Below are 20,093 nucleotides of genomic sequence, written 5' to 3'. Positions count from 1 at the left end.
GAGAGCCTGCCCGGCCAGGCAGATACGGACAAGGGACCCGGCCCGGCAGGGACGGCAGCTCCAACGCTCCTGGCCCCCGCTCACCGGCCCCCGAGCTTGTCTGGTGAGAGGCCACACCTGGGGAGGATCTTTTCCAGAACAAAAGGCGTCCCCACAGAGATCGCTGGGGCCGATAGGAGATGCTTCTTCATACACAGTGCCGAGCGCACAGGCCACGCTCAGTGGACCTCTGCCTCCCAGCCCTGGGTTTTACCACGTCTGAGCAACCATCACAACAGCACCTCCTTTGACCTGTGGCCACAGTCCTCAGGAGTCGGGTTCACCGCATTGCCTGAGAAACGGACGGCTCTGCTGTGGTTCGTGTTAAGGTGACCAGTTGGTTCTGACCCTTGTGAAAAATCTTCTCTTTTTAATGCTCCCTAAATAAAAAGAATCCGTTCTCACAGCCCAGTACTCTGCTGGACAGCTGGGCACGTGAGGGACTCAGAGCCGAGCGATGCTCTGCGCCCTAGAGAAGGACCAGGGGCTGCTGTGAAGGTGCGCTGAGGTCCAGGCTGCTGACTGCTCCTAGTTTGGTGTGTGGGTTTTTGCCGTGTGGTTGCCGCTTGCAGGATCTTAGTTTCCCAACAAAAGACTGAACCTGGGGCCATGGCAGTGAAACTCCCAAGTCCTAACCACTGGACTGCTAGGCAACTCATGTTTTTTCTTTAAAGGTGTTAAAAAAAGAAGCTATATATTTTTAATGCAGGAAAATAGCGTAGCGAAAATACAGGGAGAGCAGCCGCTTGTGTGTTTTTTGGCTTTCTTCCCGCCTTTCTTAGCAACAGCACGGCAGCAGCAAACTTCCTGGAATGTTCCCTTCACACACGCCCCTGTGCATTTAATCCCACCCGGGGGCCCCGTTTTCACCTCGGTTTTACGGCTGAACCTGGCTCAGGGGTCTGGGGTGGACAGTGGGAGTCAGGGGACTTTGCTAAGTGGGGTAAGGATGTGACCTCTTGGCCTTTTGGAGGTGATGCTCATTGGAGGCTGTGGACATTGCTGGCCCCTGGCCCCTGGCAGCCTTGGGCCCTGACTGCGTTGGTGTGACAGCCTGCCCAGTACCAGGGACTCAGCAGGGGGCCCGGAGCCTCTCTTCCGAATGGCACTGGACTTAGCCTCTCTCCAGGAGATGCTGCCCAGCTGGGCAGTGCGTCCCCTGCCTCAGGTCCCCAGCAGGCGAACAGACAGGAGTAGGTGCTGCTTTTGGCCAGCTGTGCGCCCCGCCCGGTGTCCCCGTCAGGCTCCCATGCAGCAGTGTGCTGCCCACGCCCGGGGGGGGCGCTGTGCCCATCCTAGGCTGCAGGTGTCCCGTGTCTCAGAGGAAGAGGGTCAGGAAGGCCTGGGCTTAGGCCTTAATGTTAAATTCAAGAAGTAAATATGTTTACTGCTTCAGTTCAGTCGCGTCCGACTCTTTGCGACCCCATGAACCGCAGCACACCAGGCCTCTGAGTCCACCCAAACCCGTGCCCATTGAGTGGGTGATGCCATCCAACCACCTCATCCTCTGTCGTTTACGGCTTAATCTGGCGGAACTCTGAGCTCCTCCTGGTGATTTCACTGAAGGGGATTGTTGTTGTTTAGTTACTAAGTTGTGTCCGACTCTTGCGACCACATGGACTGTGGCCCACCAGACTCCTCTGCCCATGGGATTTCCCAGGCAAGAATACTGGAGTGGGCTGCCATTTCCTTCTCCACTGAAGAAGGCGGAATGACTTCTTTTCCTACCTTCTATTGAAGTATAGTTGATTTACAGTGTTGGGTTTAATTTCTGCTGCCCAGAGAAGGGGTTGATAGACATTCTTTTTCCACTGTGCTTTTACCCTGGAACATTGAGCATCCTTCCGTAGTGTACGTGGATGTTGTACGTCTACTCCGTATTTAACAGTCTGCATCCACAAACTCGCATTCCCCCTTCCTTCTCTGCTCCTGCCTGGGTGGCGTTGGGGCGAATCCCTTCCCATCAGAGACGTGGACCTAGCTCCCCATCGCGGAGCCCAGAGCCCCCGTGTGGAGGCCTGGTCCGTGCTCGGGGCCTGGGAGAGGCTGCAGCCTGCCTCGGGGGCGGGAGGGCATTCCCACTTGTGTGTTACAGGCGGGGAAGCTGAGTGTCAGAGTCGCTACCAGAGCATCCAGCGACTGTCTGCACGTGGGGCGCCCCCCAGACCCAACCTGGGCCCCCAGGGACGCAGCACCTTGATCTGCTGTTGGAGTTCCAGCAAAGTCCTGCTGGGAGGCTCCCTGGGCGTTTGGTTTGGATCCTGGAAGTGCGTGTGCCTGGATGTTTTCTCCTCTCGTCCACCAATTAGCATCAGAGAAAAACACCCTGCCTGCTGTGGAGGGGGGGCCTCCTCACCTTTGTGCCTGGACCAGGGTGGGGGGCTCGCCCATATTTCTCGGTGTGCCATCGTCCAGTGGGCTTTGTTCAGCTGGCCCAGTCGTCGGGTCTGAGCCTCACACATATACGTTCCAGGCTGCATTTTCACCCTTTGTGACATTCCTTAGGCCCAGCCGTCTGTGAATTCTTTGATATGAACGTCAGTTAATCATTTCTGACACAGAGCGTGAATCTATTTCGTTCCCAAGACTTGCCCCTCCTGGTATCTGGTTTCGAGCCCCCACCCCACGCCTCTTCGCTTGCAACCAGCATTTGAAATTGAACCCCCATCCACCTCCCCGATGAGGAATTGTCTGCAGCAGGTTAAAAGGCTGTAGAAATATGAGCGCTTCATAGGGACCAAGCCCTATTGTGTCACAAACAATCCCCACGGGCGGCTCCGGGACCCCTGAATGGAAAAGCCCAGGGAGGGGGTTGCTGCTCAGGGAGAAGAAATAGCTGAAGGGAAATAAAAAGGGGCAGACCCCAAGTGATGACTTGGGGCGGGTTCGCCGGGAGCCAGGAACCCGGATGCGCACTAATATGCGAAGCTGGTTGTCTTGGTCCCCCCGGCGCGCACGGCGTCCTTCGGAACTCTTCTCAGGGGTCGGCACGGTGGGCCTGTCCTTGCTGGCCCCGATCCCGCCTGCCCGTGGTGGGCTCTGCTCAGGGCACCCTGTGCACAAGCCCGCCCCTCCTGCAGGCCCTGCCGGCTGGCCTGGGCCTCCAGCTCTCAGATCGTATGCTGGCTCCCCTCGGCCCCTGGGTGTCCATGCCAGGCCGCTGTGGGGCAGGGCTCGGGGTGAGAAGGGGCCGGGATCCCCCAGCCGGAATAGCTGCCCCCTGGGGCCAGGCCCCAGGAGGGACAGTCAGGGACTCGGGCCTTTACCTGTCCTGTGCCCGGAGCCCCTCTCACTTGAGAAGTAAGGTGACTCGTACTGCCAATGGCCCCTTTATTCCTGGACGTCTTTTTTTCTTGCACAAACTTGAAAAACTCTTCTTAAAGATGTGAAGGGGCAGCTCCTTTCGCCTTGCTGTCTGTTCTTTGCTCCTCCCCTCCGCGCCCACAGAGCCTCGCCTGCCCTCTCCTCCCCAGCCCCAGTCTCGCCCTGGACGCTCGGGTGGACCGCTCGCATCACAGCCCCTCCTGCCAGCGCGCAGGTGGCCGTGTGCGCCCGAGCCGGGCGCCGTCGCCACCTCCCGATTGCCCTGATTCCTGCCCCCTCCGCCAGCCACCCAGCCACGCTTTGTCTTCCCTCGACCAAGACGGATGAGTTGAGCCCAGATCAGACACCCTCGCTGGGGCCTTCATTCCTCCCAAACCCCCAAGTCAGGCTGACTGTGTCAACACACACGCTTCCCAAGCCCGATGGAGAACGTTCACTGCACTTTCTGCCTGTAATTGCTTGTGAGTCTCTCTAGGAAGGCTTTGGGATACAGTTTATCCTCATCTGACAGATGGAAAAAACGGGGAAGGTGAATGGTGGGTGTCCATCCAACCCCACCAGCACGCCAGCCCCAGAAATCACTCCTCTGCTTTCCGTGTCTCTGTCTATCCTGGACACATCATGTAAATCGGGTCACACAGCGCGTGATGTGTGTTGCCTGGCATAGAAGGCCTCTGTGCCAGGCCTCTCTCACGTGGCGTGGTGTCTTGGAGGCCCACCCACGGGGTCGCGTATAACAGTACTCCGTTCTTTCTTAGCGGCTGAATAATAGTCCGTTGAATGGATATACCACATTCTGTGTATCCGTTCATTTGTTGATGGACTTTGGGGTTGTTCCGCCTTTTAGCTGTTGTGAATAGTGCTACTGAGACCTTTTGGGAACAAGTGTGTGTTTGAGTCCTTGTGTTCGGTTCTCTGGGGTCTGTTCCTAGCAGTGGTTTCCTGGGTCACGTGGGGCTCACGCTCAGTACTCAGTCGTGCCTGACTCTGCAAACCCACAGACTGCAGCCCGCCAGGCTCCTCTGCCCTGGGGATTCTCCAGGCGAGAATACTGGAGTGGGTTGCCACGCCCTCATCCAGGGCATCTTCCCAGCGCAGCGATCAAGCCCGCGTCTCCTGAGTCTCTTGCCCTGCGCCGGGTTCTTTGCCGCCGAGCCTTCGGGGAACCCCGGTCACGTGGTAGCTGTGTTGCGCTCTTTGAGGACCCTGTCCATGTGCCCTGAGTCCCTGCAGCTTTGGTTCCTGTTACCCACAGCCTTCCCCCAGCTCCCTTCCTGTTCTCCTGGCGATCCTGACCACACGTGGACAGTTGGCCTGGGCGTGAGGCTGGCCGGCCCAGCGTTCTGCTGGTTCAGGAGTAGCACGCCGCGCCACGGAGTCGGACGCTGGCCCTGGGATGTCGTGGCCCCTCCCCGAAACCTCCCTGTGTATCTCTCCTGCTGGTACTCGCAGGTCTTACCCTGAGGGTGCTCGGTTCTGTGCTCCGAAGGGCCGTCTCTTTGGGCCCAGCGGCTGGTGGATCTGGGAGCAGGAATCAAGCAGCAGATGCCGATCCGTGTTTGTTTCCCCCCCTTGCTGCTTCAGTGAAGTAACGCCAGACTCTGAAATCTGTCTTACCAGTGAAATCTGTCTCACGTCCGTAAGTGCTGCTGTAAATACAAATGCTGATTTTTTTTTTCCGTCTTTCCGTTTTCCTCATCGTTTCCGTTTGAAGCCCGTGGCTCTGAGCTGTTGATTGTCAGCAGCAGTTTACAACAACCGCAGTTGTGTAAACAGCAGCTTCGTTTCATTAGCGCCTCCCAAGGATAAATGCTGTTTATGTCCTTCCTCTGGAAGGCTCACACCCATCCCCAAAAATGTAAATTGCACGTTGTCGAGATAATACGGGGCTTGCACAGCTGGAGGACGGTTCTTTCCCCGGGATCGCACCTAATATTTAAGCATCTCGTAATAGGCACTTGGACGTGTTCTCTAAAGGGGGCTGCTATTACAGAGCGAGAAAACAGGTTATTTTTTATGCTTATCTAACTGTGGCTTAACCAAAGGTGAAATCTTTAAGGGAATAGCTTAGCCGACCTTGTGATCTCATCAACTGACGCAAAAGAAACTGGAGAGGATTATGCGTGAGCTGGGACATCAAGGGGCAGGGTGAGTCTTCCTCTGGCTTGACCTGAGAAGCGTTCGAGGGAGACTCCAGCATCTCATGGTGATGTCTCCTGGAAGTCCGTGTCGCACAGAGAGGATGGGTATTCTAACATTAAACCTTCGTCTTGTAGACAGAGAAACTGAGGTGTAGAGACGGCCTTGTCCAGGTCAGATGGTCGGCCAGGGAGGAAGTGGGCAGTTTGGCTGGGGTTGCCATGTATGGTGGTGTAGGCTGTACACTGCACAATTCCAGAGGGTAACGCCAGGGTGAATGAGGCCTCCTGGAGTCACACAGCGTGGCTGCCTGGCTGAGCTCCTGTTACCAAAAACTCCACGTCCTGCCTTTCGGCCTAGCATTCTCAATCAAAGGATACTTTTTTTGTCCTATTTAAAAACTGAAGGTTTGGAAAAACAAAAACCGAAGGTTTGGAATGAACTGTGTAGTTGTTATTTCTCCATTAAAAGACATCGAAGATGATTTAATTAAATTCTCTATGTTTTTACAACTCCCCATTTCCAATATTATAAAGAAGCATCAAAAAAAAAAAAAAGAAGCATCGAATTTCATCATTATTAACTCTACCGGACCCCAGACCTATCACGTGGAGGCCCTGAGCCCTTGCTCTTGGGGCTGATGGATGGTCCCTGCGGGGACTGGGAGCAAATGTTCTGGGTCGGGGTGCGTGTCACGTGCAGATGGTGAAGCGTGGTGGCCCTCTGGGTTAGCCCACATGCCCCCTCAGGAGGCAGCGCTTGTCCAGGCTGTGCAGATGGGGAAGGGGCTCAGGCGTCTGGCCCAGCCTGAGCCGGCCCTCTGCATTTCCAGAACAGTGCCCCGTCCTGTATGGCATGGGTGGCGTGAATGGTGCTGTGTCTCCCACTAGGAGTCTGAGGGCTGTTTGGGTGGGTGTGCTGGGTGTCCTCGAGGGCTGGTCGGCCGGGGACTGGTGAGGAATGCCCAGGATGAGCGGACTGCCCAGGGAGAGGGAGTCAGTCCTTGCATGTGAACCCCAGCCTCCCCGATTGGGGAACCTGCTCCTTCCAGAAGTGGGCAGGCTGCCCCCTGCGTCACCGGTCCCAGGGGATGCTCCTAAGCAGCCCTGGGCAGGGAGACTGAGTGTGTGAGAACCATGGGGACGCTGGGGAAGGCGGGGAGCTGCTGATCTAGGCCACAGAGGGTGGCTGACCTCGGGCCTGCAAAAGGGGCTGGAGGGTCATCCCTGGGCCAGGAAGGGCATGAGCCCTCGAGGGGTGAGCACCTGGAGTTGCCATCTTCCTGGCCCAGATGAGGGGTACCCCGCCGGGTGGGGGAGTGCTGACTATGCAACCTGCACCGCAGGAACCAGGCAGGAGGTGCGTGGACACGGTCCGGCCACAGCGTGGACTCACACGGATATTCAGAAGGAGGGGCCCCGGGGCTCTGGTGTCAGCTGCGGGAACGAAACACAAACTAGGGGGCTGACAGCAGACCGGCCTCCTCCCCGGTCCTGGAGACGGGCGTCTGGGGCCAGCTGTGCGCAGGGCCTCCCCGAGGGCTGCAGGGCACGGGCGGTCCTTTTTGTCTCCGTCAGGGTCTGGGGTGCTGGCTCCCTTGCTGTGGCAGTGTTACCCGCCTCTGCCTCCATCGCCACACGGCGTCTCCCTGGTGGCTGTGTGTGTGTCTTCCTTGTAAGGACACCAGTCACCTGGGTGAGGGTCCATCCTGCTGCAGCGTGCCCTCAGCCCAACCAATTACGTCTGCCGGATGCCAGTTTCCAAACAAGGCCACATTCTGGGGTTCTGGGAGGGACATAAGTTTTGGGGCTCCCCGTTCACCCATGACAGCTGGTTTGGAGACTAATTTAAGACCAGGCTGGTTGGGAGGCGGGTGCTGTGGCTGGGGAACTGGCGGGGGCCGCTGGCGGGAGGTCACGCTGACGGCTTTCTCGTCCCCCAGCCCAACATCGGCCGCCTGGGCCTGCCCCACGGGCCATCCGGAGAGAAGGTGGCCGTGGTGACCGTGGACGACTGTGACACGGCTGTGGCTGTGCGCTTCGGCAGCTTCGTCGGGAACTACAGCTGTGCTGCCCAGGGCACTCAGAGTGGCTCCAAGAAGTGAGTGTCCCGGGGGCGGGCCCTGCAGTGCACCCCGTCCGTGACCACTGCGCTGAGGGGTCGCCCAGGGCAGGCCGCAGCGCGGAGCACTCTGGGCCTGGAGGCCTGGCAGTCCCGATCTGGGGTGAAGTCGCGTTTCCTCCCTCATCCCTCGATATGTCAAAGCCTCCCAGAACAGGTCCCCTTACACTCATCTGCCCAAGCGGTGGCCAGGCCATGCCCAGGGTTGTGATGGCTGGCGTGCCTAGCCCAGAAAGCCTTGCCAGCCCTGTCTCCACGGAAGCCCTGGCTTTGTTCCAGAAAGCGCTGGTCCCTGCAATTCAGGGCTGGGTCAGTGAGCCCTCTGTTGGATCCAAGTGACTGTTCACCATGTGGATGCCAGGGTCCCCAGGGCCCATCGGGCAGAGACATGCTGACATGGAAGTTTCCAGTCCCAGGGCAAGAAGGGTCCATGCTGGACTCTACTCGGATTGCTTGGGTGGGATATTCACTAAGCCTACGGTTAGTTGAGCCTGGTCTGCTGGGGCATCCGGTATGAAACATGCCTGTTTCATCAGGTCCCTGCCCCCAGCTGTGGTGCAGGGGGGCTGCTCCCAGCTCAGTGATGGGACGGGTGTGCGCCTGCAGAGCCAGGGTTCGCGTTTGCCGTGACCTCCGCTCAAGGTCGTTAGGGACCAGAGGCAGGTGGCACCACTGTTCGGCTCTGCGTGTCCTGTTGCTGTGTGGACAGGCCAGGCCAGCGGGCAGGACTCGGGGCGGCCACCCGAAACCTACCGTTTGTCAGGACCTGACATGAGGAGGAAAACTGAGGCACAGAGCTCCTGAGAGCCGGGGGCGGCCCCGGAAGCAGGATCTGCCGCGTGTGTTCCGGCCTCTTGGCCGCCTGCTTCCTTGGCCTGCCCACCTGCTGGATTTACTGCTGCTCAGGGTGACGAGTGAGCCCGCGGCTGAGGCCACGGTGACTGCATAGCGACACCAGGGCCCCCTCGCCAGCCCGCCGTCTCAGCAGTTGACGTTGCCTCCGCAGGTCCCTGGACCTGACCGGGCCGCTGCTCCTGGGGGGCGTCCCCAACCTGCCCGAGGACTTCCCGGTGCAGAACCGGCAGTTCGTGGGCTGCATGCGAAATCTGTCCATCGACGGCAGGCACGTGGACATGGCCAGCTTCATCGCCAACAACGGCACCAGGGCAGGTGCGGCAGGGGCGTCATGGGGCTGCGGTGGCTGGGCGAGGAGGGCTTCCTCCACCTCCTGGGGGACCGAGCTCGGGGGCCCAGCCGCCCGCGGGCCTGGGGTCCCACCTCTGTGGCGGGCCTGCTGCCAACCCGGACGCATGATCCCAGGTCCCCAGGTGGCCCAGCCGGCTGGCGGGCTGGGCCCGCGGCCCCGGGCCTCCAGACATGGACGTTCCACGGTGTCTCGGGTCTCAGGTCCCGATGGCCCAGGGGGGCCCGGGTCTGCCCGCCGCCTCTCCAGCTGTGCCCACAGGGCGCGTCTCCCTGCCGCACGGGTTGGTGCTGGGAGACATGAGTAGACCCCCCACCCCACCCCCTCGTGGTTCTTTCCTCCACCTCCCGCTCTGAGCCCACGCCCTGCGCTCTGCCTCCAGGCTGCGCTGCTCAGCGGAACTTCTGCGATGGGACCTGGTGCCAGAACGGGGGCACCTGTGTCAGCGGCTGGAACACGTACCTTTGCGAGTGCCCGCTCCGCTTTGGCGGCAAGAACTGCGAGCAAGGTGAGAGCTGGCGCGTGGCTGCCGGGAGCCCCAGCCTCCCGTGGCACGTGTGTCCCCAGGCCTGGGTCCTGGTGGGGAGCCGGGTGGGGGGCGCAGGCCAGGGCCTGGGCTGGGGGCACCATGGTGTGTGATGTCGGAGCAGAGGCTGGGCACCCAGGACGGGTCTGCAGGACCCAGCCCTTTGTGTGAGCCGAACCAGCGTGGCGTGGGGAGTCCATGGGGGCCAGAGGAGTGGGCGGGGCCTGGGTGAGCCTCCTGGGGGCTGTGTGTCTCCTCACAGGTACCCTGAGCTGCCAGGGGCAGCTCCCTGGGCCCCGCGCCCCCACGCCCCTTCTCACTACCCCAGGGCTCTGCCAGCTGGCCGCCTCCCCGCCGGACCGCACGCACTGTGGGCATCAAAGCCTGGGCCTGCCCCCCAACCCCACCCCTGCTGCGGTAGAAACTGGCAGGTTTTATATGATTCATTCATTTTGAAGCAACACGGTGTTAAACAAGAGTCGTGATTTAAAAGCCCCCAGTGCTCCTTACAGTTAAGGTAGGCCTGAAGGGGCAGACAGAGGCCAGCCCAGCTTGGACCCTCTTCCTGGGTCTGCCGTGGAGATGTTGTTCAGTCGCTCAATTACGTGCAACTCTTTGCAACCCCACGGACTGCAGCACGCCAGGTTTGGAGTTGCCCGGAGCCCGTTAGCGAGTTGATGGGCTGGGGAAGTCCTGCCTGTGGCCGCCCTCTGGCCCCCAACCCACAGCCTCTCCGTAGAAGGCAGACGCTCCTCACCCCAGCCTGCACGCCCCGAGGGATGGGCTCGGGGTTCTCCTGTGGCTGTTTGTGGGCGTGGGGACCACGGCTTCCCTGAGATTCCCTCAAGGAGGTGATGAGCAGAAGTGAGTGGGCCCCGTGATAGGAGGTTCTCAAGGGGAGCAAAGTTCACAGTGCGGGCGAGAGGGTGGAGCTAGCGGGCAGCCCACCTGTGCCGGGCGGTCCGCCCTGCCCAGGGCCGCAGCGACGGAGCTGAGACGCGTGACATGGGAGCCGAGGTGTCATGTTACGACCTCAGTCCTTGTCTGGGACGCAGTCACTGGTCAGGGCCCCCTGCTTTGTGTCACAAGCCAGCGGACACCTTTCAAGGCCCCAGAGGTCTGTTTTCCACGTAGCAGGTGGGCATGGCCCGTGCGAGCCCCGTGGCCACCTTAGGTCCAGCCCCAACTGAACGCGACGTGCAGGCAGCTCGGGGCGCGGGGAGGGGCAGAGGCCCCTGGGGGACGCAGCGCCATCGGGCCGCCCGTGCCCTCGGAGTTCCTGTTATGGAGGCCGGGAGCCTGGCTCCGACTGTGCCAGAGCAAACAGCCGCCGGGGCCTGGGTTCCTGAGAACAGGAAACAGATGCTGTGCTCTCGGGCTCAGTGGCCCCCAGAGGCGGCCCCCACCTGGCGTGCCCCGTGCCGCCCAACACCTCGTGGGGATGGCTGCGGGCCCACCTGCGGACCCGGGGTGAGATTCTGGGAGGGACCCTGAAGGCTGTGATACGCAGGAGTCTGCAGGCAGAGTGATAGAGCTGGGTTGGCTCAGCATCACCCCGCCCACCGGTCTGTCTGGTACCCACAGTTTTCCTAAGTGTCACCGTTTGGAGGACGCTGATGGTCCCCCCCATTGCCACCTCCCTGGTCCCCCCCAAACCATCTGGGAACCCTCAGCTGGCCGGCAGCCTTCCCACCTCTGTGCCCATCACCAGAAGGAGAGAAACAGTGGCCCTTGTACCTCGGGGTTGGAAATCCACCCCAGACGCCAGCTGACGGCGGGGTTGGGGGGTGGGGTCAGGCTGAGGGTTGAGGTGTGTGTGCGGGAACACATGTGTGCGGGGTTCACTGCAGGCTCCCACGGTCCCACCAGGAGACCGCCCTCCCTATGGCCCCTGTCCCTGCCCTGGGTTCCCCACCCAGCAGGTGTGTGTCGGGGTGGGGGGCAGATAGACTAGGCTCACAGGGCCCCCCACTGAGCCCAAGGGTCCTGGGCTGTACCGCTCTGCCTGCAAACCCCTTCCCATACACAGGCCCTGCTTGAGAACCCCCAGGCCCGAGCCTCACTCTCCAGGAGGGTGGCCTGTGTCCTGGGGGGTGAGAGGAGGTTTCTGCAGGACCCAGAGCTCCTGGACTCAGAGGGCGAGTGCTCTAAAGTAGAAGTCTGAGATAGTTCTGTATTAAAATAAGAAAGGCCTAGGGTTTCTCCCCTCCCCCTCCCTGGGGGCCTGTCCCGCCCTCTGCTGCTGAAATGGACTCTCAGGGGCCGTCTGATGCAGGGAGCCGTGTCTGTGTCCACAGTCATGCCCCACCCCCAGCGCTTCAGCGGGGACAGCGTCGTGTTCTGGAGCGACCTGGACATCACCATCTCCGTGCCCTGGTACCTGGGGCTCATGTTCCGGACCAGGAAGGAGGACGGCGTGCTGATGGAGGCCACGGCAGGCGTGTCCTCCCGGCTCCATCTCCAGGTGAGCGGGAGCCCCGTCCCACCCTGGGCGCCTGTGGGACAGCTGTGCACCCGCGTGAGGCAGCTAGAGGCTTGGGCCGTCTGCCCTGAAGCCGGGCCTTCCCACTGCCCTCGAGGGGCGCCCGGTCACTTCTCTCTGCCCACGCCGCTGGTGGTCCCCCCCGTGAAGGCCCAGGAGAATGTGACCACCCAGCGCCCAGCACCAGATCAGTCAGCCTGACAACCCTGCCTGGGCGGGGGCTGGAGGCTCGGAGCCCAGGGGGAGCCCCCTTCTCTTTTCCCACCTGCCCCCCACCCCCCACCTGCCTCTCACCCCTCCCTGGCCCCTCCCCGGCCCCTGCTCAGGTCTGTCTCCAGCTCAGGCCTGTTCAGGTCGCACTGAAGGTGCTGGGTGTACCTTCCGGGTAATTACAGCCACCATCGTTTTTCCCTTGTTAACCAGGAATTGGATCGGTTTACCAGGCGGCCCCAGAAGCCAGCTCTGGGACGGAAAATGGCAGGCACTATTCTGCCCGGGGATGGGGTTTCCCTCTGTGGTGGTTTTGCTGTTGGAACAAATTAAATTGGCTGATTCAGGTGATGAGTGGGCGCTCGCAGGCTGTCATTGACGATGGGGTCTCTGTCGGAAAAAAGTACGCCTTCAATGGAACACCACCCAAAGCCGCAAACTCCCGTATTGTCTGAGTAATTAAAGTATGAGGAGCTAATTCAAACGTGAAGGGTTTCTGCCAGGAACCGTGGCCAGCGCCTCCCTGTGGAAGGCTGGGTGGCAAAGGTGGTGACCTCAGGGCGGCAGGGGGTATTTTCCAGACCCTGGAGGCCACCCAGAAGGCTGCCCCAGGGCCATTCCCAAAGGCTGGTCAGCTGGGGATTACAGATGTATTCTGGGCTGTTTCTACACATTGTTTGTGGAATGCAGGCCTCCTGTAGCCCGTGGGCTCTGGGGGTGGTCTCCACGATGTTCCTAGCCTCCGCAGCGGCCCAGACAAGGTACAGAGTCGTCCTGCAGCCGGATCAATTTGGCTGATTGCTCTTAGGCGCCCTAAATCCACCTTCATTGTCAAGTGGGAATCACCTGGCTGCTGCTAAACGCTCTCCTAAATCCGGTGACAGACCTAAGGGAGCAAGCAGCTGCTCCCGACGCCCTGGGATCATTCTGCAGACGTTGCTTTTGTTTGTGGGCGCTCGTCATCTCATTGTGGAGCTGCTGGCTTCGGGGCTTTGTTAGCGAGGACCGCGAGATGGAATGGCAGGGCAAGTTTAATGAGTTGGCTCCGGGCTTCTGTGAAACAAAAGGAAACGAAATAGAAAAAGGTGGAACTGTCTTCTTCCATTGACTCTCAGTTAAGACTGAAAAGCGAAGTACGCTACTAGCTGCGTTGTCTTTATAATCAGCTAAACACATTTCCTGTTTCCGTCAAGATTTCTTCTTTGGCCCATCGGGGATTGGTAAGCATCTCTCTCAGTTAGCAAACAGGTGGCATTGTCAACCATTTGGTCATTGTTCCCAGTGTAGCTGCGGGCTTCCCTGATGGCTCAGAGGTTAAAGCATCTGCCTCCAATGCTGGATACCCGGGTTCGATCCCTGGGTCGGGAAGATCCCCTGGAGAAGGAAATGGTAACCTACTCCAGTATTCTTGCCTGGAGAATCCCATGGACGGAGGAGCCTGGTAGTCCACGGGGTTGCAAAGAGTCGGATACGACTGAGCGACTTCACTCACTTCACTCCCAGCGTAACTGCAGGACAGAGGACGCTCGCTGTGTGACTTCAGACCTTTGAGATGTGTTGAGACTTGCTTTCGAGCCCTGCATTTGGTGATTTTTGTGGATTTTCTACCTACACTTGAAAAAGAAAGAACACGTTCACCGCGGTTGCGTTCTGTAGTGTCCTGAGTAAGTCAAGCAGGTGACGTGTGTTCATGGCGATTCACGTTTTGTCTGTCCTTATTGATTTAGGGAGTGTTTACTCAGTTGCTGAGAGAGGTGAGTTCATCTCCAGCCTTGACTGTGGCCCATCTCTCAGGCCCTCTGGACCTGTCCACTCTTGCTTTGTAGATCTGGAGGCTGTGTTGTTGTGGTGGTTGTCGTTGTTCAGTTGCCCAGTCGTGTCCGACTCTTTGTGACCTCATGGACTGCAGCCCGCCAGGCTCCCTGTCCCGCACCATCCCCTCGAAGTTTGCCCGGGTTTACTTCCATTGCCTCGGGGATGCCATCCAGCCATCTCATCCTCTGATGTCCTCTTCTCCTTCTGCCCTCAATCTTTCCCAGCATCAGGGACTTTTTCAGTGAGTCAGCTGTTTGCATCAGATGGCCAAGATACTGGAGCTTCAGCTTCAGCATCAGTCCTTCCAACCAGAATTCAGGGTTGATTGCCCTTAAGATTGACTGGTTTGATCTCCTTGCTGTCCAAGGGACTCTCAGGCGTCTTCTCCAGCACCATGGTTCGAAGGCATCAATTCTTTGGCATTCTGCCTTCTTTATGGTCCAGCTCCCACAACCGTGTGTGACCGCTAGAAGACCTTAGCCTTGACTGTATGGACCTTTGTCCCCAGAGTAACGTCTCTGCTTTCCAACACACTGTCTAGGTTTGCCATTGCTTTCCTGCCAAGAAGCAACCGTCTCCTGATTTCATGGCTGCAGTCACCATTCACAGTGATTTCAGAGACAAGAAGAGGAAATCCGTCACTAGTTCCACTTTCTCCCCTTCTGTTTGCCATGAGCTAATGGGACTGGATGCCATGATCTTAGTTTTTTCAATATTTAGCCTTAAGCTGGCTCTTTCACTCTCCTCCTTCACCCTCATCAAGAGGCTCTTCATTTCCGCTTCACTTTCTGCTGTTAGCGTGGTATCGTCAGCATGTCTGAGGTTGTTGATGTTTTTCCCGCCTGTCTTGATTCCAGCTCGTTACTCCTCCAGCCCGGCATTGCTCACGATGTGCTCAGCGTGGAGGTTAAACAAACGGGGTGGCAGCAGACGGCCCTGTGGTGCTCCTTTCTCAATCACGAACCAGTCAGTTGTTCCACACAGGGTTCTAACTGTTGTTTGTCAGGAGGCAGGTGAGATGGTCTGGTATTCCCATCTCTTTAAGAGCTTTCCAGTTGAGATCCGCACAGTCAAAGGCTCTGGTGCAGTGCAGGAAACGGAGGTAGACGTTTTTCTGGAACTCCTAGCTTTCTCTGTTAGCCAGTGAATGTTGGCCGTTTGAGCTCTGGTTCCTCTTCCTTTTCTAAACCCAGCTTGGAAGTTCTTGGTTCACATAAGGCTGAAGCCTGGCATGCAGGATCTTTAGCATGACAGCGTGGGAGAGGAGTGTGATTGTCCGGTGTTCAGTGCTGCCCTTCTTGGGACCTGGGGTGAGGACTGATCTTTTCCAGTCCTCTGGCCACTGCAGGGTCTTTCAGATTTGCTGACGTATTGAATGCAGCACCTTGATGGCCTCATCCTTTAGGGTTTTGAGTAGTTCTGCTGGAATTCCATCACAGCCGCTAGCTTTATTAGCAGCAGGGCTTCCTAAGGCCCATGTGACTTCACTCTCTAGAATGTCTGGCTCTAGGTGATGTTATTAGGCCATGTTATTAGGTGCGTACAATTTTAGGACTGTTCTGTCTTTCTGGAATATTGACTCATCACGATGAAAATCCTCTTTATCCTTCATAATTATTTTTGCCTTAGAATCTACTTTGTCTCCTGTTAATATCGCTATGCTAGCTTATGTTGGTGTTTCTGTGATGTATCTTTTTTATCTTTCTCCTTTCAACATTTCTGTTGCCTCATATTTCAGGTTCCTTATATTAAGCAGTGCACTAATAGTGGGTTTTTTTTTTTAATATGCTCTGTATTTAATTTGAAGTTAGGTTCGTTACAACACTGTTTTTTAGATTTCTAACATGTATTTTTGGAAGTGTAGTTGATTTACAATCTTACAGTATTTAAACATGGTAGCTTGAGTCTTATCTCATGAAACGAGGAATAATTGCATCCAGAAATAAGTCTACTGGCACCTGAATCAGTCTCCTTGAAACCACTGTGGTTCCCATGACTGTTTTCACATCTGTGTCTGATGGTTCTCTCGTCTGGATTCCCACGAGTCTATCTTAAGACACTGTCCTCTCTCCTCGCGTACTTGGTTATTTTTGACTGAATGCTGGACATCGTGTTGAAAAGCGAAAGGCAGTTTGAAACTAGGATGGTGGTGTCGTTACCCGCCATGTTTGCTTCTGGTTGCAGCCCTCACCCTGGGCAGGCTCAGAATTCCCCTTCCTCTCCTCCCAGCCGCATGAGCTGAGACAGCTCCGCATAGCTCTCAGCCTCGGCGGTCCCTCCCAGAGCCCTCCGACAGCCGTGCGGCAGGGGGCCGAGCGCGTCTCTCCAGACCCCCACCTGCCTGGCTGTGCTTCTGTCACTTGCAGTGACTTGGGTCACTCTGGTGCTGGACAGCTGTGCTCTAAGATTCTGCCTCATTTTCCCGGGCGTGCTCAGGAAGCGGGCTGGTCCAAACTGCCCAGCCCTTCACTGGAGAAAGGGAACTATGATCTCAGCACTGCCCCAGCTACGTTTTCTTAGAACATGAACATCTGAGGCCAGTTACCATGCTGACTTCTGTCTTTTCATACATATATTTGAACATGGAGGCCTGTATCTTGTCCCATAAAATGAAACATTTACATCCAAAAACAAGAGCCCAGTAGTGACCAGAACTTGTGATTGTTCCCGATACCTAAGTCCAGTGGGCTTCGTCTTATTTGATCTCTGCCAATATTTGACGCTTCTTACCATAGAAGAGGGGCTTCCCTGGTGGCTCAGCTGGTAAAGAATCTGCCTGCAGTGCAGGAGACCCCGGTTTGATTCCTGGGTTGGGAAGATCCACTGGAGAAGGGAATGGCTACCCACTCCAGTTTTCTCGGGCTTCCCTCACAGCCCAGTTGCTAAAGAATCCGCCTGCAATGCAGGAGACCTGGGTTCGATCCCTGGGTTGGGAAGATCCCCTGGAGAAGGGAATGGCAACCCACTCCAGTATTCTGGCCTGGAGAATTAGGGTTGCAAAGAATTGGGCACGGCTAAGTGACTTTCACTCACTTCGCTTCACCATAGAAGAAAGCATGTGATCTGGAACTTGTGACAGGCAACAGCAAAGTAGACTTTGCCTAATTTTTAAGTTCATCTTTAACTCGGAGCCCCATGGTAAGCCTGTTTGCATGGCTTTGTTCCTTAAGTGACAGCGATGTGGTTTGTTCCTTGCCATCACTGCCTCAATCCCTAGTGGAGCTCTTCCTGTCCTGCAGATCCTGAACAACTACGTCCAGTTCGAGGTGTCCCATGGTGCCTCGGATGTGGTGTCCATGCAGCTGTCCAGGTCACGCGTGACTGACGGGGAGTGGCACCACCTGTTGATAGAACTGAAGAGTGCCAAGGAGGGCAAAGACATCAAGTACCTGGCGGTCATGACCCTGGACTATGGCAGGGACCAGGTGAGTGGCCTCTGCACCCTCTTTGGGACAGACCCCTCCCTTGGGCCTGCAGGGTTTCAGGGGGACCCCGCCAGGTGCCAGGTACTTGTGGATTTGGAGAAGTGCTTTCTGGGCTCCCCTGAACTCGGGTCCGATGTTCCTCCTGCTGTTGGGGTCACAGGAGCCTGCACCTCATCCTTGCCTAGATGGCCAGCTCCTGGCACCAGGAACTGGACTCGGTCCAGCTGTGTGTCCCAGCGTGGCTGCCAGCAGTGGCTGCAACAGCGGTTTCTTGTGGCAAGCTGGCTTGAGCCATAGCTGTTCTGTGCTGTGCCTCTGGGATACACAGATGGACCTGGCAGGGGCATGTGACTGAGGTGCTGGAGGGGTTTTGGGCCCCCGGAGAGGCACACCTGTCCCAGCTGGGCAGGTGGCATGCTAGGCAGGTGACTCAGAGAACGCTGGATCTGCAGGGTGTGAGCCAGGTGACCGCAGGCGTGTCAGGGGTCCCCCACACACTGGAGGGGCTTCCTGTGATTCCTAAGAGCTCTTGGAGTCCAGGCTCTTCCCGCACCTGGCTCTGGGAATGAACAGCTGCCGTGTTCTGAGCTTGGGGATCTGGCCGAGACTTCCTTAGGTTCCTGCCGCCACGGACGGGTTTTACGTTTTCTAGTTTATCGAGCTTTCTTACGCAGTGGCTCATTGGTGGTGCCCACGACGGAAGTAGGAGGGTGGCCCATGTCCCCTCAGCCATCCACCTTGGCCGGGCTGGGACACGGACACGTGTCCTCTGGCTGGTTCCCGCACCCGGCTCGTCTCACGCACGAACAGCCGTGCTCTCCATGGAAATGGCTGCGTGGCCCCCTGTGTGAGGCAGGGACACCCCCATGGCTGTGGGGAGCGCCCAGTGTGGCTGGGTTGCAGCCTCTCAGTGCACGCTTCCCAGCCGGGTGTTTGCAGGCGGTGGCCCAGCCCCTCTCTTTGCACAGGACACGGTGCAGATCGGGAACCAGCTTCCTGGGCTGCGGATGAGAAGCCTCGTCGTGGGGGGCGTGTCTGAAGACAAGGTGTCCGTGCGCCGCGGCTTCAGGGGCTGCTTGCAGGTACCCCGCGCGTCCTCCCCGACCCCTGCCCTGGGCCTCCACGGCGGGCTCGGGGGCGGCGGCACCGCCGTTGGTGTCATGATCCTCCTGCTGGTTTTCAGAAAACGAGTTTGCTGGTCTAATCGCCCACCCAACTTGAACACACCCTACTTCCCACTTACGGCCCTCCTCCTCCCTGTCTCCCCTCGAGCTCTGCACTGCCCTCCCGGCCACCCCATCGTCCACCTGCAGCCCTGCCTTCATGTCCCGTCCAGAGCCTCCCTCTGGCTGCCTGCAGCAGCCCCCGTCCTCACCTGGACAGGCCCCACGCCCGTCCCCTAGCCCAGGTGCGCTAGCAGCAGCCCAAGGGAGCAGTTTATAACGATGCTCCGCTCGTGTCCGCCTGTCCCCAGCCTCCCACTGCAGGCAACAGTCCTTCACGCCTGCCCCTGCACTCTTGCGCCTCTGTAATCTGGCCTCACGGTGCCTTGCACGGTGCCTCGACTCCGGACACGCTCTGCACAGCCCCCTGCTTCTCCCAGGAGCCGCCCTGCCCTCCGTCTCCAGCAGCTGTTCTGCTTCCTGCTTCCTCCGTGACCCTCACCATGGAATTATCAGAATGTGGAATTATTCCGTCTTCATCCCAGATGGCCTGAACCTCGTCCTGGGGTTCAAACCTAGGGAGGGGCGGCAGTGCGTGCATCCTGGCCTCACTTTTGCAACAAGGGACCCAAGAGAATCTGGGGTTCTCTCAACCCCTGGCTCCCTTTTGGGGGTTCCTCCAGCCCTGAGGGACTGACTCTGCGCCCCCCTTTTCTGAAACGCAGGGAGTGAGAATGGGGGAAACGGCCACCAACATCGCCACGCTGAACATGAACGACGCCCTCAAGGTCAGGGTGAAGGACGGCTGTGAGGTGGAAGACCCCTGCTCCTCCAGCCCCTGCCCTCCCCACAGCCGCTGCCGCAACACCTGGGACGGCTACGCCTGCGTCTGCGACAGAGGTGGGCGCCCACAGGCCCTGCCTGCGCCCGCCCGGCCGTGGGGTCGACGCCTTCGGTGCTTTAACCCACCGAGGCACGCCGAGCAGGGCGCTGGCTCCCCAGCACCTCCCTGCGGGCGTGTGGTGCCGGAGCTGTGCTTCGTAACCGAGGAGGGGCTCCTGCGCTGTCTCTTCGCCTGGGGGCAGGGACACTCCCGCTGAACCCTCCGGTCACACACTGACATGAGGGAGCGCTAGTGAAGGGCACACGCTTGAGAATAGTGTGTCGGGTGCTCGCCTTTGGCAGTCGAGGTGCTTGGCTGGTGCCGTCAGCTCCCCCAGTCTCCCACCACCCCGGGCAGCCTGGGAGGCCCTCTCCTCCGTGTTTCCAGGTCGGACCCCCTGAGCGTCCGTGCTTCCTGTGATTCCGAGGGCCTCTGCAGCTTTCCTCCACAGAGCAGCCTGGAAAGGGGGTCTCGGGGCGGCCACAGATTGCGAACACAGCCTCACGCAGAGGGTCTCTCCCCACCCCCCGCCTCGCGGAACACGGACCAGCGGTGTGAGAGGCAGGTCCCGGGGTGCGGTAACGCTGGCCTGTCCCCACAGGGTACTTCGGGAGGAGGTGTGTGGACGCATGTCATGTGAACCCCTGCAGGCACGTGGCGGCCTGCGTGCACAGCCCCGAGTCCCCGCGCGGCTACGTGTGTGAGTGCGGGTCTGGCCACTACGGGCAGTACTGTGAGAACAGGTGAGCGCCGCCCCCGCCG

At 58.6% G+C, this 20,093-nt stretch overlaps 1 protein-coding gene across 1 annotated transcript in view; it reads left to right on the top strand.

The window, feature by feature from the left end:
* Positions 1-20,093, top strand: part of CELSR1 (cadherin EGF LAG seven-pass G-type receptor 1) — a gene marked incomplete at its 5' end in the record, with an annotated part of 158,930 nt that overhangs the window by 90,710 nt on the left and 48,127 nt on the right. The window contains 8 exon segments of the mRNA XM_018048918.1: positions 7,445-7,602; positions 8,630-8,793; positions 9,210-9,335; positions 11,651-11,817; positions 17,100-17,285; positions 18,254-18,367; positions 19,174-19,348; positions 19,933-20,074. Of these exon segments, the coding sequence (XP_017904407.1) occupies positions 7,445-7,602; positions 8,630-8,793; positions 9,210-9,335; positions 11,651-11,817; positions 17,100-17,285; positions 18,254-18,367; positions 19,174-19,348; positions 19,933-20,074 (1,232 nt within the window).

The sequence above is a fragment of the Capra hircus genome, chromosome 5 (assembly GCF_001704415.2).
Source record: "Capra hircus breed San Clemente chromosome 5, ASM170441v1, whole genome shotgun sequence".
NCBI classification, from domain to species: Eukaryota; Metazoa; Chordata; class Mammalia; order Artiodactyla; family Bovidae; genus Capra; species Capra hircus.
The sequence above is the reverse complement of the archived record's forward strand: the minus strand, read 5'-3'. Positions and strand labels throughout refer to the sequence as shown.